Raw genomic sequence first — 16,510 nt, forward strand, 5'->3', positions numbered from 1 at the left:
AGTCGCATGTTCTGTTTAGCTGCATGTTGTATGTTAATTTAAACATAATTAGAAAGCGTAATCTTAGCACGATTGAATTGTAACAGAGGACTTTTCGCAAGAACCGGGTCAGTCGCTTTAGGTTACTGTTTTATAGCTCCTCTGATTTTTGAAAAAGTTATTGTCATCACTTGATCGGCGTCGACGTTGGCGTTGCCTGGTTAAGTTTTATCTTTAGGTCAAATTTTCTCCTAAACTATCAAAGCTTTTGCTTTAAACTTGCATTACTTGTTCACCATCAATAGCTGTAAGAAGCATAACTCCGTCATGGTTTTTGCAAGAATTATGGCCCCTTTTGGACGTAGTTAAGATTTGTGTTTAAGTCAGCTTTTCCCCTTAACGGTCAAAGCTATTGCTTTAAACTTGGATCAATTATTTGCTATAAAAAGTTGACTCTGTACAACAAGTACCATAACTCTACATTGCTTTTTGAAAGAATTATGGCACATTTTGGATTTAGAAATTCATAGTAGGACAATATACAGAGACAAAAAAATCAGATAAGCGTCTGAACCCGCAAGGTGGTGCTCTTGTTGTTGGCCTAAAATATCTTAACAAAAAGCAAATTTCAGATTATTGCACTTTTGGCATGTTATTCATGCCACTTCACACAGTAACTCCATCATTACTCCAATTGTTATGAAACTGAAAAAAAGTTAGACTGTGTTATATCAGCAGAGTATCAATTTTTTTTTTCAAGTAACTGAAACAGTCATTGGTAGGAAACATGTATTAAGTAAACAACAATTAGAAGTGAAACGATACCAGGAATGTCTAGGACGCCCTGAAGGAGAAGTCTGTAAAAGGAAACTAAATCTACCTGATCCTCTATATATGACAGATATTTGTCCTCAGAAACAGAAATGTTTAAAAGCTTCTAAATATTATCGTGAAACTCTAGAGAAACAATTGCAGAGCTGCCATGCGCGTGTTGTATTGCATACAGATGGTGCCGGCGTAACTTTGAAATGTACTATATCAAAAGATCTAGAGAACTGTTTTAAGCTGGTTAAAACATGGAAAATGGAGGCAGAGAAATGTTTTGACAATTTCTTAAACACAATTGTTGTCCATCAGATAAGTGTTTTGCAAGAAAGTTGGGACGAAACAGTGGAACGGTTGGAGTCAATTACAAGAAATGGTCGTGATGATGTTGCGGTGCTTTTAGAAAAGAATGATGGAATTGTAACAGTTGTTGGAAACAAACGCCCTGTTGAAAATGTTGCAAAGAGCATTTACGAAATATTACAGAAAATCGCCGAAGAAGCTCAAATAGTTAAGGAAACTTTCAATAGTTTAAAATCTTTAGAGACAAGATTGCTTCTTGTTAACAAATTTCCGACTAAGGTTGTTGAAATGTTTCCAGAAGTGAAAGTAAAAATCAATCAAGAGAAAAATGAAATATTGTTTGAAGGGTCTATAGCAAATGTACGCGATGCCAAGTTGAAATTGTATGAAACGAAAAGCAAATATGCGCAAAGGTCTCTTGAAAACATATCAACACTTTCAGGAGGACTTCTTAAAGCTAAGCAGACAAAAGACTATATTGTGAAAAAAATGAAAATACAACAGGTGACTGGAGTTTGGGAAATACAGGGTCAAGCACTGGTAATTATCAGTACATCAGAACAAACAATTGATCTATGTATAAGCATAATCCGTGAATCAATTAAGGAACAATGTATAGGATTAACAAAATCATCTGCGTCTGTTATGAATTCAGAGGCCTGGCAGTATAAGGTAGAAGAATGGCACTCTCTGTATGCTGGAAAGGCACACATTGCTGTTGATGATTTCATGACTAAAGTTGAGATTTGTTCTACAGATGATATCGCAAACGAACTTTTAGATAGCGTGAAGATTTTTTTGGGTTCCAACACAGTATTAGTGGAAAACATACCTTGTAACAAACATCTGCACAAACTGATAGAAAAGCACTACAAAAATGAAATCAGTCAAATTTGTAAACAGTTACAGAGTTACCATGTAAGCATAACTTTCTCAGAATATAATGGATGTAGGATATGTGGCACTGAAGACGGAATTATCAAGTCAAAAAAATTACTAAACAAACTGTTTGATAGAGTCAAGCAAAAAGATCGCACAGTAGCAAAACCAGATTTAGTTAATCAAATGACAACGCATTGCATTATGGACGATTTCAGTGCTACAGAAAGATCCATTCCTCATGTCATATCATTGAAAGATGGATGGGACAAAGAGCAAAATTGCAATACTTTAACTACAATCAATGAAAAAAGAAACAAAATCAAGGTGAAAGCTAGCTGTAAAGCGTATGACAACAGGAAAGTGTACACCGCAGTAGGTGACAAAGCTGACATGCCTGTACAAGTCCTCGTAAGTGCTGCTGATGAAACAATAAGTCTCAGTGAGGGCCTTGGGAAAGCATTGACTTTAAAAGGTAAGCATTCCACATATTTAAGGCTTTGGATTAAAAGAAAAATCAAATTTTCCTGCACTGAATTTCGTATAAATATGCAATTCACTGCTTACATAAAGTTATTCCACTACTTACTGTTTAAAATGATATAATAACTTCAAACAAATCCTTTTTGTAGAGTATATGGGGCCTCCCTGGCCTAGGGATAAGGTTGCTGACTTAGAATAACTTTATTTGTCGTTCCCTGTTATCTTGTATACTGCTCGTGGAATGCATTTTATATTAAGTAAACAAAACAAATAAGATTCGCTGTATCATTCTACAGTCAGAATTATTTTTAAACCGACTTTCATTCAGCATTTTGAGTTGTATTGTATAATTGTATATACGCCATATATATATTTTTAAAAATTAGAACATGTGCACCTGACCACGGAAAGGTATCCAAATACATGTATTTTTCTCTGTAACGTTGACAAAAACATAAATTAGAGTGCCTTTGCGATAAGAATAATTTTGATATGTGACAGGTGCACGATGGAAATTAATTTTTTATTGTTAAATATGCATTGTTACGTATTTACCCAACCGTACGTTAACAGGTGAGAAATGCATAATTGAATTGACCTTGTATTTCCACTCTGAGTACCATGGTTCTAACAGTGTACCAAGGTTTAGCGTATAAATGTACAATGACATTTTATTTCTGGTCTTGTGCCAGTGACACGGATAAGGAGTCAGAAGAAAAATGTACTATATTTAAACATTTGACCACTAGGTCTTCGCCTGACATTTACCTTTAAGGTGGGACGATAAATGGTATGCACTGCGAACAAGGACGTGGTGATTTATAATTAAAAACATAAATATCCTTTTTGTAATTGTACTAAGGGTATAGCAAAGTTAGATCAGGAAATTGCAATATTTTATGACCCTTTTGACTTGTCCTGATATCAATTTTGATGACGGAGTATTCACGCTGCACTCTGTAATGGCTGTGACTAAATACAGAGTTGGTGCACCTGTGATATATTACAGACTTCGGTATATACCGGATTAACTAAATTTGAAAGAAAATATCTTAAATGTATATATTTTGTAACCATGGTGATACTAACCCTAACCTCTAGCCAGTTTATTATGCATTTTATACACTAAATGCGTGCGAACATGCAAATAAGTGAGTAATTTTACCGTGCGCTCCAATGGATAATTTTTCCGCGCATGCGCAGAACGGCTGCACCAACTCTGCAATGAGAAATATTTCTCTGTAATACTGTGATGAGTACTTTTGTCAAGTTTTGATATAACAAGAATAGGGGTTACAAGCAATAACCTGAACACATTGCCCGTACAGGGACAGACAGGTGAACGGAAAGATGGACAAAGTGTTTACTACAGGACTACGGACAAAAGTCGGGCCTTAAATACATTAATTATGGAAACCAATATTGTCCTCATTTATGGTCATTCATGATCTTTGGGGTCCATTCATTTTTTCTGTATACTATAGCCGTTTGCATTTTTCACTATCTCTAGATTTTCACTATTTTTTTTCACTGTCGCAGATTTAACAAAACCGAGACTGCTGTTTTTCTGCTTGCTGCATTACGTGCTTTTTGCATTCTTTATTCTTTAGATTTTTTTAATTTTATAAGTGTAAAGGGAAAAGAAAATACATGTCAAGATAACACATAAGAAATGGGCATTTGGTGCCAGTTAGGTATGTGTTATATTATGCCGGACGTTCGATAGGTCTGTTGCTGTAATTGTTGACTCAAACTTTTGCCAAAATATATTTCTTCGCAAACAGTGTCAGCTTATGCTCGGTTATTTAGTCAGCAAGTTCGTTGCAAATATTTATGGTTCGAACTAATTTCACACTTTTAAAATGATTCTGTTGAACTTTATTCACATTGTCACCATGGAATTGAATTATGCATGGCTTTTTTGCATAGTTTATGAACACTAGACAAAAAGTGTACACTGTCGTAGTTGATTTACAGGAGTTTGGATTTTGTAGTGCAAACTACTTCAAGAGCTTTAAATTGATTCGATCAAAAGTTGTTATATGTTAATATATGCATATCGTATGATTTTCTGTTTGCTGAGACATTTCAGATTAAGATTATTTCGACTAGGACAAATTATGTACACTGCATCATTATACAAACTTGCTGAATGAACTTTTTCTGTAGTTTGATTAGTTTCAGATAATTAGATTTTATGCGTACTTGGAGATTATTACCTTGGGAGGACACCTTTAAAATAAAGTGTCCTTTGATTTGAGAACACAGAGGGGTTTGTGCGCAATTACTTATTTCAACTTTCTTGTGGTATATTATTGCCAACGACCGTACTAAAGTGGTACTCTCTGTGCGCCTTTCCTCGTTTTTGCTGTCCTCCCTTTCTGCTTTTTACTTGATATGCATATCAATTATGTATATACTGTAAGGTTTCTTGTTTAGGAGGCTGCATTCTGGGAATGTGGCTATTCCTACTGCATATTATACTAATTTTCAAAACAAATGATCACCATGATGTAAACATTCGCGTAGTTACAGGATCAGTTAAGACATTGCAGAAATATTCGTCTTTGGACATCAAACATATTGATGCATGGAGTAATGTGACTTGAACTAATTCTCCGTTTTCAATAGATTCCACGGAAACACCTATCAAGTAATCACAACTAAGTGTAGATGTGCGTTGATATTTTTAGGGTCAAACAAAACAGAGTTTAAATCCTTATGACAAACTTATTTGTTGTTGTTGTACTAATTACGTTTAGTAAAAGCTGCTATGTTTCTTCAGAAAAACTGAAAGCCGATTATATTGTTCATGTTATTGGTCCGGTTTGGAGGGGCGGAGAGAACAATGAGGAAGACATGTTGGAAGAGGCGGTATTTAAATGTATGCAGCAAGCTTCTGAAAAGGGTGCGACATCAATGGCAATACCTGCTATCAGTTGCGGTGCATTTGAGTAAGTATTCTAATAAATAACATTTACATATATTATTACATGACTCCTTTATAAATTGATAGCTTGCTAGCAGTGACTGAGAGCCTGACAGACATAGATTTGGGTATGGCAAATCATTACTGTAATGCAGTATTCTACACCATTAATGTTGAAAATATATCAATAGATACACTGACACAATTGCCGATGCCATCATTTCATATTAAGAAGTCTCAATGAATATTTGGCTGGTCCAAGTCATTTTATTGTTTTCTGTTATTTTGCGTCTCCGAATATAGTTTAGTGTAATAGAATAAGGAAACAAAATGAAAAGGAGAAAAATGTTAAGACTCCAACGATTAGTCACAGTATCTGTTTTGGGCCAAGGATGGTTCGCTTTCAGCAAGGCATTTAATGAGGTCATCCCTGTTTTGTGGCCATGTGGTCAGTTTGTGGCTAATTTGCTGTCCACTGCGGAATTTATGATAAAGGTTAATTAGTTTTTATGATATGATATACAATGTTATACCATTTATCGTTTCAAACAGTTCAACCAGACAATAAAATCTGAAACAAAAAGATCCTTTGGAAGCAAAGAATGCAACCAAGAAGAATAATAGCAGACGCGGTTTGATTGAGTATGTTCACACTAAATTGCCTGATATCTTTTAGATGATAGCGCACTAAACGGTTTAGGCTTAGCACATTCGTTATGTTTTGCAAACAAAGCGAATGAATGAAAAATAGTGTAAGTGTGTTTCTCTAAAATTAATTGCGTTGTTCTCAAATGATATTTGTTTGTATTATTTGTGGTGACGAGTTATTACTTTAATATGATTTAATAAAATAGCAGTTGCAGTGAAATGTTTGGATAGTTATTTTATATCTTGAAAATGAGATTTTAGGAGAGTCTTCTATGCGTTAAAGGGTGTTTTATGAACAATAATATGACAAAAATAGTTAAGTTATTTACATGCAGAAAGACTTTATTGACAGTAACAATTGTTCCATTTTTAGCTCGACTTTTCGAAGAAAATGTAGAGCTATTGCACTCGCCCCGGCGTCGGTGTCGGCGTCGGCGTCGCCGTTGGTTAAAGTTTTTGGTAAAGTCAAATATCTCTGTTGCTATCAAAGCTATTGACTTAAAACTTAAAATACTTATTTACCATCAAAGTCTACACCAGGAGAAATAATCCCCTTAACTCTGATTGAATTTTGACAGAATTATGCCCCTTTTTAACTTAGAATTTTTGGTTAAAGTTTTTGATAAAGTCAAATATCTCTGTTACTATTAAAGCTATTGGCTTGAAACTTAAAATACTTATTTACTATCAAAGTCTACACCAGGAGAAATAATCCCCATAACTCTGATTTGAATTTCGACAGAATTATGTCCCTTTTAACTTAGATTTTTTTTGTTAAAATTTTTGATAAAGTCAAATATCTCTGTTACTATTAAAGCTTTTGACTTGAAACTCAAAGTAGTTATTTACTATCAAAGTCTACACCAGTAGACACAATTCTCATAACTATAATTTGAATTTTAACAGTTATGCCCCTTTTTAACTTGGATTTTTTTTTACTGGCAAAGCTCAAATTCAGAGTCAAGCATAGACTGGCATCAGTCGTTAGAGTCATTAAATGTAAAGCACTTGGCCATAAAATCCTCTCTGATACCACTTTCTGATAAAATTTACAATATCTCTAGCCTCTGTCTCTAACGACTTGACAAATGCGATCCTGAGCCGGACAAATTTCATACCCGCTGATAATCACAATCTCATTAGAAATCATTGCAGACATGTTCATGATGTAATGTGACCTTTGGCCGACTGCCCCAAGGGTTCAATAAACAGGTGCTTTGCTTTTATGACTTGGTGAATAAGCCAGAGAGGGATCAATTTTCACTAATTGTAAAAATCCCAGTAAGTGTATGTAAAATACAATTTAAATTTGAAATATATAGAAAATGTATTTATCAAAATAGTATCAATTTAATTCTATTTATGAGTCGTTTGAATCCTTGATAAGAAAAAAATGAGGGAAGAGATTTGAAATTGAAAGAAAAAAACATTTTGAAATATTTTTTCAAGATACCTTCAAATCATTTTGTGAATGAATTAAAAACAATTTATTCAATATACCTTGTAAGACTTTTTATTAATTTATATTATAGGGTAGATTAATATCTGCAATAAATCACAAAAAGTTTTTTCCTATCTACAGTCCCTGTAATTTCATATCTGATTGCAGATTCATGTTAATTAGACTTTAGTGGTCTCTGTGAAAACATGCTGTGCACCAGGGTGCTAAGTAACAAAATGTAACATATGGCTTGAAAACTGACCAACAATAATTCTAATATATATAGACATGTACATGTAGTTGGCAACTTCAGAAAATCATATCAATCTGAAAATTTATATTTATATGCGCAGAATTTTTTTCTCTCGATCATAGCTAAAATTAAGCCTATTTAATGATAAGGTAATTTAAGGGATGGGTGGTTTAAGGGATGTGATTTTAACTTTTTCATGAAGATTTTGTATGTAATATGGAAGAAGTACTGCAATAGCGTATGGACTACAACAACTAGGATATACAAATATTCGTGAAAATCAGAAAGAAGTAGTAGAAGGATATTTATCTGGAAAGGATGTATTTTTGTTCCCCAACTGGAAGTGCATAATCCTTAACATTCGAAATTGCACCATTTGTGCAAAGCTACCAACAGGACAGTAAAATTCTGCCTAAAATATGTTGTATTGTTGTGTCACCTCTTGTGTCTTTAATGAAGTCGCAGGAAAAAAGTCTTCTATCCAGAAGAATAAAGGCACTCTACCTATCTGACCTGGATTCAAAAACCACTAACCATCAGGTCCCTAGTGATGTGTCGAAGGGACAGTACAGCATTTTACTCAGCAGTCCTGAGAGCATACTGGGACCTTATAGAAATATTGTGTCTGACTTACAAAGAAAAATCTACTTGGTTCAGTTTTTATTGATGAAGCTCATTGCATCAAGAAATTGTAAGTAAATAATTATAACTCATATCACTGAATATATATTTTTTAGAAGTAAAACAATGATATTATAAAGGGCGTGTTTCCAACTGGAAAAGTAAAGATGAAAAGTAAGTCATATTACATGCTGATATACTGACATAATACTGCTACAGAAGTTGGTTAATTCTTTTTTTAATTGGAAAAAACACAAGTCAATACATTATAAGTTCTCTAATTTTCATATTTTAAAAGAAACTAAATTTTTACATTTCTTCTTACATTTTTATAACCATTTGTACAATAATTATCCAACTGATATAATGTAAAACAAATATCAAGTATGGAAGTAGCATACCCCTACCATTTGTCATACACTTACCTCACCTTTAATATTCAAGAAACTTTGTTTTTCAATCTTTACAAGAGAAGATAACAAGAGATCACAGAGTGATCTTGGCGCCCACCAATGTGCCATTTTTGAGTGTTCCAAATTTCAAGACTTATTGACTAGCTCAAGGTCAAATTTCATTTCCGTACACAACACTGTGCATGTGGTCCAAATTCGAAAGCTGTAGCTTGAGAAATGTGAAAGTAGGTCACTAGATCAATTTCAAGGACAAAGTTCTTTGTACACAAAACTATGCATGTGCATCAAGTTTGAAGGCTGTAGTTTGAGAAATTTGGAATAGGTCACTAGGTCAATCTTAAGGTCCACAAAACTATGCAAGTGGTCCAAATTTGAAGGCTGTAGCTTGAGAAATGTGAAAGTAGGTCACTAGGTCAAAATCAAGATTAAATTACACTTCAGAACACAAATATATGCATGTGGTCCAAATTTAAAGCCTGTACCTTCAAAAATGTGAAAGTAGGTCACTAGGTCAATGTCAAGGTCAAAGTTTGTTTCGGTACACAATCCTATGCATGTGGTCTAAATTTGAAGCCTGTAGCTACAGAAATGTGAAAGTAGGTCACTAGGTCAATCTTAAGGGCAAAGTTCATTTCGGTACACAAAACTATGCAAGTGGTCGAAATTTGAAGGCTGTAGCTCGAGAAATGTGAAAGTAGGTCACTAGGTCAAAATCAAGGTCAAATATTATTTTGGAACACAGGACTATGCATGTGGTCCAAATTTGAAGCCTGTACCTTCAAAAATGTGAAAGTAGGTCACTAGGTCAATGTAAAGGTCAAAGTTTGTTTCGGACACAAAACTATGCATGTGGTCCAAATTTGAAGGCTGTAGCTACAGAAATGTGAAAGTAAGTCACTAGGTCAAAATCAAGGTCAACTCATGTCAAGGTTCATCTTGCCACTCAAAATCATACATGTGGTCCAAATTTGAATGTTGTAGGTTATTGACAAGAAGATTTTAAAAGTTTTTCCCTATATAAGTCTATGTAAACCATGTGACCCCCGGGGCGGGGCCATATTTGACCCTAGGGGGATAATTTGAACAATCTTAGTAGAAGACCACTAGATGATGTCACATACAAAATATCAAAGCCCTAGGCCCTGTGGTTTTGAATAAGAGGTTTTTCAAAGTTTTTCCCTATATAAGTCTATATAAACCATGTGACCCCCGGGGCGGGGCCATATTACACCCCAGGGAAAGAATTTGAATCATCTTGGTAGAGGACCACTAGATGATGCTTCATACCAAATATGAAAGCCCTAGGCTCTGTGGTTTTGGACAAGAAGATTTTCAAAGTTTTTCCCTATATAAATCTATGTAAATTATAGAAATAAACAAAGGGCCATAACTCACTAAACAATTGTTGAACCAGTCTGATTTTCAGGGGGACACAACTAGGGTACCAATACATCATTCTGACAAAGTTTGGTCAAAATCCCCCCAGTAGTTTCTGAGGATATGCGATAACGAGAAATTGTTAACGGACGGACGGACGGACGGAATGACGGACAGACCACGGACGCAGAGTGATTTCAGTAGCCCACCATCATGATGATGGTGGGCTAAAAATGTAAAAACAGTAGATATATATTTCTAGTTTCATTTTTCTTTCACTGATTACTTTTAAAAACTGTAATAAGCTACATTTTTCAAGTTAGTATAGTTATACCGTCTATTTTTCCAAACGCTCAAAGTATTCGTGGTGTCGGTTTTTAAATAATGATGAAAATGGTACTTCCGGTCTGGTTAACATGCTAAAGTATTAACATACACAAATCATAAAAATTCTTATAATGCTTATTTTTCCTGATGTAAATCGAGATGTTTTAAGAGAACAATGTAACTGAATTAATATAATGTATAATTAGTAAATTTTTCAATGTAGAAATATTTGTACCAAGAACATTTTCGTAACATTCAGAGGTTAAGATAACACAAAACTTATTGTGAATCTATTGCCTCACAGTAAATATAGGATGCAGATGAAATATTTTTAAGAAGTACTTGATATAATTATTAATTGTCTGTTAAAAATAGGCACCTTGTCAATTATTGATGTTCATTCCATTACCCCCGACTACAGACATTTTATTAATCATATATATATAAATATTCACAAACATTTTATTTTATTTTATGTTTTAAAACTAACCCAAATTTCATTGACCGAAACCGTTCATCATCTTTCAAAACATATTTCATGTTTAATGGCTAGTGGGTTTTTTCCCAATAAACATAACTGGATTCTTGATACCGGTTTGGTTGGTGTTTTAAATTCCATTTTAGTTTCCTTACTATCTTAGGCAGTCAAATTCCATAATAAATGTTTCAGAAACAATGATATGAAATATGTAAATACACTTTCATGTTGATTTTGTTAATAAAATTGCAAACTTATATATGAATTACCTATATATTTTATTCTCCATTGTTTTGCACATTTCTTCAAGGAAACACAATCTAGTTTAATATTCACATAAAACTTATATCTTGTTTATGGAGCAGCGGAGTTTATTTTCTCTCAGCTCAACATCTGGCTGGAGTTTTAAGCCTCATTTATTACCTTGTGGTCAGTGGTAATGGCATAACACTGACTTGTTCATTGGGCAATAAATCTTTGTACTGTTAGGACACTGATGAATCCTCATCGAGGTTATGTAAGCCGAAATCGCATTTTATAAGTCTGTTGAGATAAGCCACAGTAAAAGAGAGCCACAGAAAAGTTGATATATATTTAAAAAAAAATAAGATGGGAAATGTTTAATCTCAACAGACTGTGTAAGTCTAAGTCAAGCACTGAGAAAAGTCGAGAGCGCTGTCTTACGGACAGCTCTTGTTATGCATATATTTATCATGCATGTTAATATTACAAACGGGTAGGTAATTTTGTGCACCTTCTGTGCTGCTGTTGCGGCCAATCAAATAAGTGTGTCAACAATTTTTTTTATACAGCTTGAGCAAATATGTTAAAAAATTGTATTTGCAGTATGTAGTATATGCATTTTTGTCAAGCACTGGTCGCTTATTAACCTGAAGTGATTGACCTCTTCGCACTATATTTCTTCAGCTAGCCATATCCTGTCTGAAATATGTTTATAATGCGGATCTGTGTATCATTCATGCATAGTCCCATGAAGTCAAAAGTTTCATATTACATACGTGCTCGATTTAGATTAGAGTTGATATAATCGCCATTTCAGTCCATAATTAAAGTCTTTGTTATTTTACCTTAGGTACAAAGAAACTATGATGTATTTCCAGATATCCAGTTAAACAGGGTACCAGAACAATAGTCAAAGCTATGAAAAACTTCTTTAATGAAGTCCAAGAGAGCCATATATCAGATATATATCTGTGTGATGTGAAATGTAACACAGTCGATAGCTTCACGGACGCCTTAAAATCGGAATTTGGCAACATACAGATTGTGGATGAGTCTGAAGAGGAAGATAATGGATCATATTTAGGCTTATCCCCACAATACAGATCAGTCTACTGTAAGTAGTTTGATTTGATTTGACTGTATATATCTTTATTAATGATTGCGGAAGTGTTAGAAGAACCAATAAAAGAAAATAGAAGAAAGCAACGTAATATTTGTAAATATGTTATACCATGTCGAAAGAAACGATAATTGTCTTTTGCGGCTGCACGTATGAGTCTGCAAATACTTATTCTGATTTGAGACTGTGTTTATTCGAAATATTATAACCTCCGCTGTCGGGCGGTTGATGTCCACTTTTTCTTTTCTAGTGTAGGACTGGAACATGAAATATACACGACTTATGCAGGGAAATATTGCGCAGTTTTAGCGTTGTATGGAGAAATTTGAAATGTGCACGAGTTCTACAGCGGAACTATTGCACAACTTCAGCAGCGCAATACAAATTCAGATAAGAACAAGTTCAGATGTCTTGATACATGTTTCAATTATTAGTTGTTTCATTATATACGTATCTACACAGTCGTATATATATTGCACAAATATTATGAATTTGTTGAATAGCCTGAATAAAATAGACAATACTGATTTTAATAAAATAATAACGCGTCGACACATTAAAATGATATGCATCCAATATGATTTTCAGGCGTCTATATGGAAAAATGTTGACGTTTCCGGTTCCATTGTAGCTTAATGGAGAGTAAACACGAGCGCGTAATATAGAACTTTGCTGTCCTTAAAGTTTTTCCCACAGAAAACGTCCATATTAAACTCATTATGTAACCGTATATGTATAAAATGATAGGGCTTATTGTGCATCTTACTTGACTGCCTGCGTAAGACAGGATTTTCAAACCCGAGGGATGGCTGGGAACGAAAAACCTAAGATATACTGAGGTTTTTTATTCGCACTTTCCCGAGGGTTAGGTAAGCATCTGTTTTACACATGCGGATAGGTAGGATCAGTGTTCTAGCCTAACACTGCCGTACCTTCAGGAACATTGTAATTTTATGCAAGTGTTCATGTATTTTATAACGCCATAATGTGCATGAGTGGCTTGTCTGCTCCCGTTAGGTAGGCAAGAACAGATTCAAAGTTGTCTTTTGGTATATAAGCTCGGAGATAGTAGTGAAGTAAAATTATTCAGACTTTTCTTTCCAATTAAGATGAATGATGTATGCTTTACATTTCTTCTAATCCTAGATTCACGCCAACAAATGGCAGAAATGGGTAGTGATGATGTGCATGATGATGAGTATTACACAAGCTCAGGTGTGTATTAAGAAAAACACCCGATGTGCAATTAGAGGTTTGTTACTTCATTAGAAGAAAAGGTGCTCAAGCTCAAGGGTTTTATGTGGTCATTCAGTGTCAGACGTCAGTCTCAAGTTGGCGTCGCCTGCCTAAATATTCTCCAAACCAAATCTGCTCTGGAAGATTTTGTGATAAAATGTCTTGGCATGGATGGTCCTTGGATGCTTTTTATTTCAAAATTGTTTAAACAATTCTGTATGTCTGCATATAGGAGCTGCCTGAGCTTAAAGTAGAACCATTTCCAAGCAACATCTCATCAGAAACCGCTGTTTCGATTTTGAAATAGTTTCAAAGATATAAATCATTATTATCGATGAGTTTGTCAAAAGCATTACAATTAGAGTGTGTTATTTTTCGTCAAATTTACACAGAAGAGGAGGCTTTTTATCAACTATTATACTTCTGTATACATGTTCCTTAAGCGACCATCCGCACAAAAGATATGAAACAAATCCTAATATTATGAATCAATATGCATGTGTTAGAATCGGTAGATCTCGCCAGTCATTCGCCCGTCGTCTCTAGTTTCTTTAAGATTTCAACAAATTTTTATTTTAACATTTTTTGGGGGGTAAAATTATTTTGCAAAAATTCCTACGGAGACCCTTGACATTTCGTACATAAGATCGCAATATGATGTTAATATGACAAAATTGGTTTTTTTTATCAACAATTCGAATGGATTCCATCGAAATTTCATACATATAAACATCATGTATTGATGTGCGTGATATAGGTTTTCTGCGTTGGTCATACGTTTGGGCATCAATACACAAGTTTATTGAGCAATATTCTTCCATGGATAATGTTCAATTCAGTTACGGACTTACAAGGGTGTGTGTGGGTTCGTGTTAAACGTCTTGTTTTTATTTTTCAGTCATATAAACGACGGTGTCTACATATAGCAGTGAGCACAATGCCCAACTTTATAATGCTGCCTCACTGGAATATCGCGCCGTATTCAACCCAGCCACATTATACATGTTGACACCGGGCTGACCAGTCCTAGCACTTCCCTTTTAATGCTGAGCGCAAAGCGAGGAAGCTTCTAGCACTATTTTTACGTCTTAGTTATGACGCAGCAAGGGATCGAACCCACAACCTCCCGCTCTCGAACGGACGCTCTACCAATTGGCTACCGAGGCGTTCCTACATGGGAAAATGAATGATTGACAAAATGCTTGAGCTCAAACACGGAATTAGCAGTCCAAATTAATATGTTGCTGTCATGTATCATAGTATAGATATTTCGTCTAGTAAGATTTCATAACGATGCAGATACATTTGTGAAGAGTTAAATGTTTCTATCTGTAATCCTCTAGTACCAGCACCATCATACAAGAACAAGATTCTTATTAGAGGATTAAAGCCAACCACAACACAGGATTGTTTGTTCAACTTCATAGAGTCAAAAACAGGATCTATACCGGATACAATGGACTATCATGCAGAACAAAAAGATGTTGTCATGGTTACTTTTACTGAAAATCCAGGTATGAGTTTTATTATGCTCCCTGAAGTGGGCATGGGGAAAGCTTATAGTCTCCGCCTTGTCCGTCTATCCTTATGTCCGACCGTCACATTTCTTGTATGGAGGATATTTATAAAAATATTGAAGGTACCAAGATTTAACTTATACAAAGATATATGCCTATTATATTACAAGAAATCATTTCAGACCCTTAAGCTATTTCCAACGTAAAGTTTTATTGATGATGTGTCATCTCGAGTTACTTGCGAGGTAAAAAGTCCTCAAAAACGTCCAGGTCAAACTTTGAAAATTAATTGATATTTAGTAGTAGCTTCCTTGAGATTTTAATTTAACAATTTAATGCAGTTCACGATACATAGATAATTGCTGTAACTGGTATAAATTTCGACCAGTATCAATGTTCTAGTACTCCACCCATCTGCAGTAACATTGTGAACACAGTTTTGTTTTACAAATCCCCCATGGATGTTTTTTTTCTTGTTTCTTACTTTGAGATTCACTAATTTGATGTTCAGCCCCTTTTTACACATATGTGGGTGTTTATTTTAGAAATATGTTTGTATAACTTTGGTTACAATTTCTCAAATTTTCTGAATTTTGACACCTATGTTCTGAACTTTGACATCCCAACGCTTTTTTGGATGGTAAAGTTCTAAATGTAGCCAACGAGTACTTGCGAGAAATTTTAAAATATTTTTTTCTGATATTTAAAGCAAACATTTATGCTATAGGCTTTGAGGGCTCAATGCGAAACTAGTCTATCTGCTTCTGTTTCTGTATACACTAAGACTAGTTTCGCGTTGAGCCCTCGATCGGTAGTAAACAAATAGATATATACAGAATATGGTACATAACAACGGCCACAATACAGATTACACATTGGATCTACTTCGAAATTCCAGATGCAATATTTTTAAAGATATTTTTGAAGACTGTTTTCCTGTGTTTCTTTTACTTACATGCTCCTTATTCCACACCAAAACGTTTATGTTGGATTTAGTTTAACTCTTAAATCTGAACGGGCCAGCCTAGTAGAACTAAAAGGGAGTTTAGTGACAAGGAACCATAAATATAGGTGGTCCCATTTGTTGAGTTATATCCCTTTTTTGAAAACCTTGTTCGGGGCATAACTTGAATACTATATAAAGTATTGACTTTATACTTAATATATTGATAAAGGTTAGTGAGAGAAATTGCAGTGACAAGGAAACATAACTCTATGTGTTTACATTTTTTAATGATCTACGTTTATCTTTTCTTTTAATTTGTCCGGGGCATAAATTGAATACTGTGTCAGTTATTGACTTGATACTTTTTTTACATGTATCTAGATACCAGTGAGAAGTAGTGCAGTGTTAGGGAACCACAACTTGACAGCTGTTACTGGTCACAATATTTCTTAGCCCCTGATGAGTGATCAGCTCAAATCGGCGTTACGGATC

At 34.5% G+C, this 16,510-nt stretch overlaps 1 protein-coding gene across 1 annotated transcript in view; it reads left to right on the forward strand.

Annotated features, from left to right (window-relative positions):
• LOC128552466 (protein mono-ADP-ribosyltransferase PARP14-like) overlaps positions 1-15,069 on the forward strand; it is a gene marked incomplete at its 3' end in the record, with an annotated part of 48,428 nt that extends 33,359 nt beyond the window's left edge. The window contains exons 9-13 of the mRNA XM_053533505.1: positions 740-2,461; positions 5,255-5,423; positions 12,078-12,313; positions 13,466-13,534; positions 14,899-15,069. Coding sequence (XP_053389480.1) covers positions 740-2,461; positions 5,255-5,423; positions 12,078-12,313; positions 13,466-13,534; positions 14,899-15,069 — 2,367 coding nt within the window. The remainder of the gene's footprint in view (positions 1-739; positions 2,462-5,254; positions 5,424-12,077; positions 12,314-13,465; positions 13,535-14,898) is intronic.
• Between the last annotated feature and the right edge of the window lie 1,441 nt (positions 15,070-16,510).

Source organism: Mercenaria mercenaria, unplaced genomic scaffold (assembly GCF_021730395.1).
Source record: "Mercenaria mercenaria strain notata unplaced genomic scaffold, MADL_Memer_1 contig_2825, whole genome shotgun sequence".
Taxonomy (NCBI): Eukaryota; Metazoa; Mollusca; class Bivalvia; order Venerida; family Veneridae; genus Mercenaria; species Mercenaria mercenaria.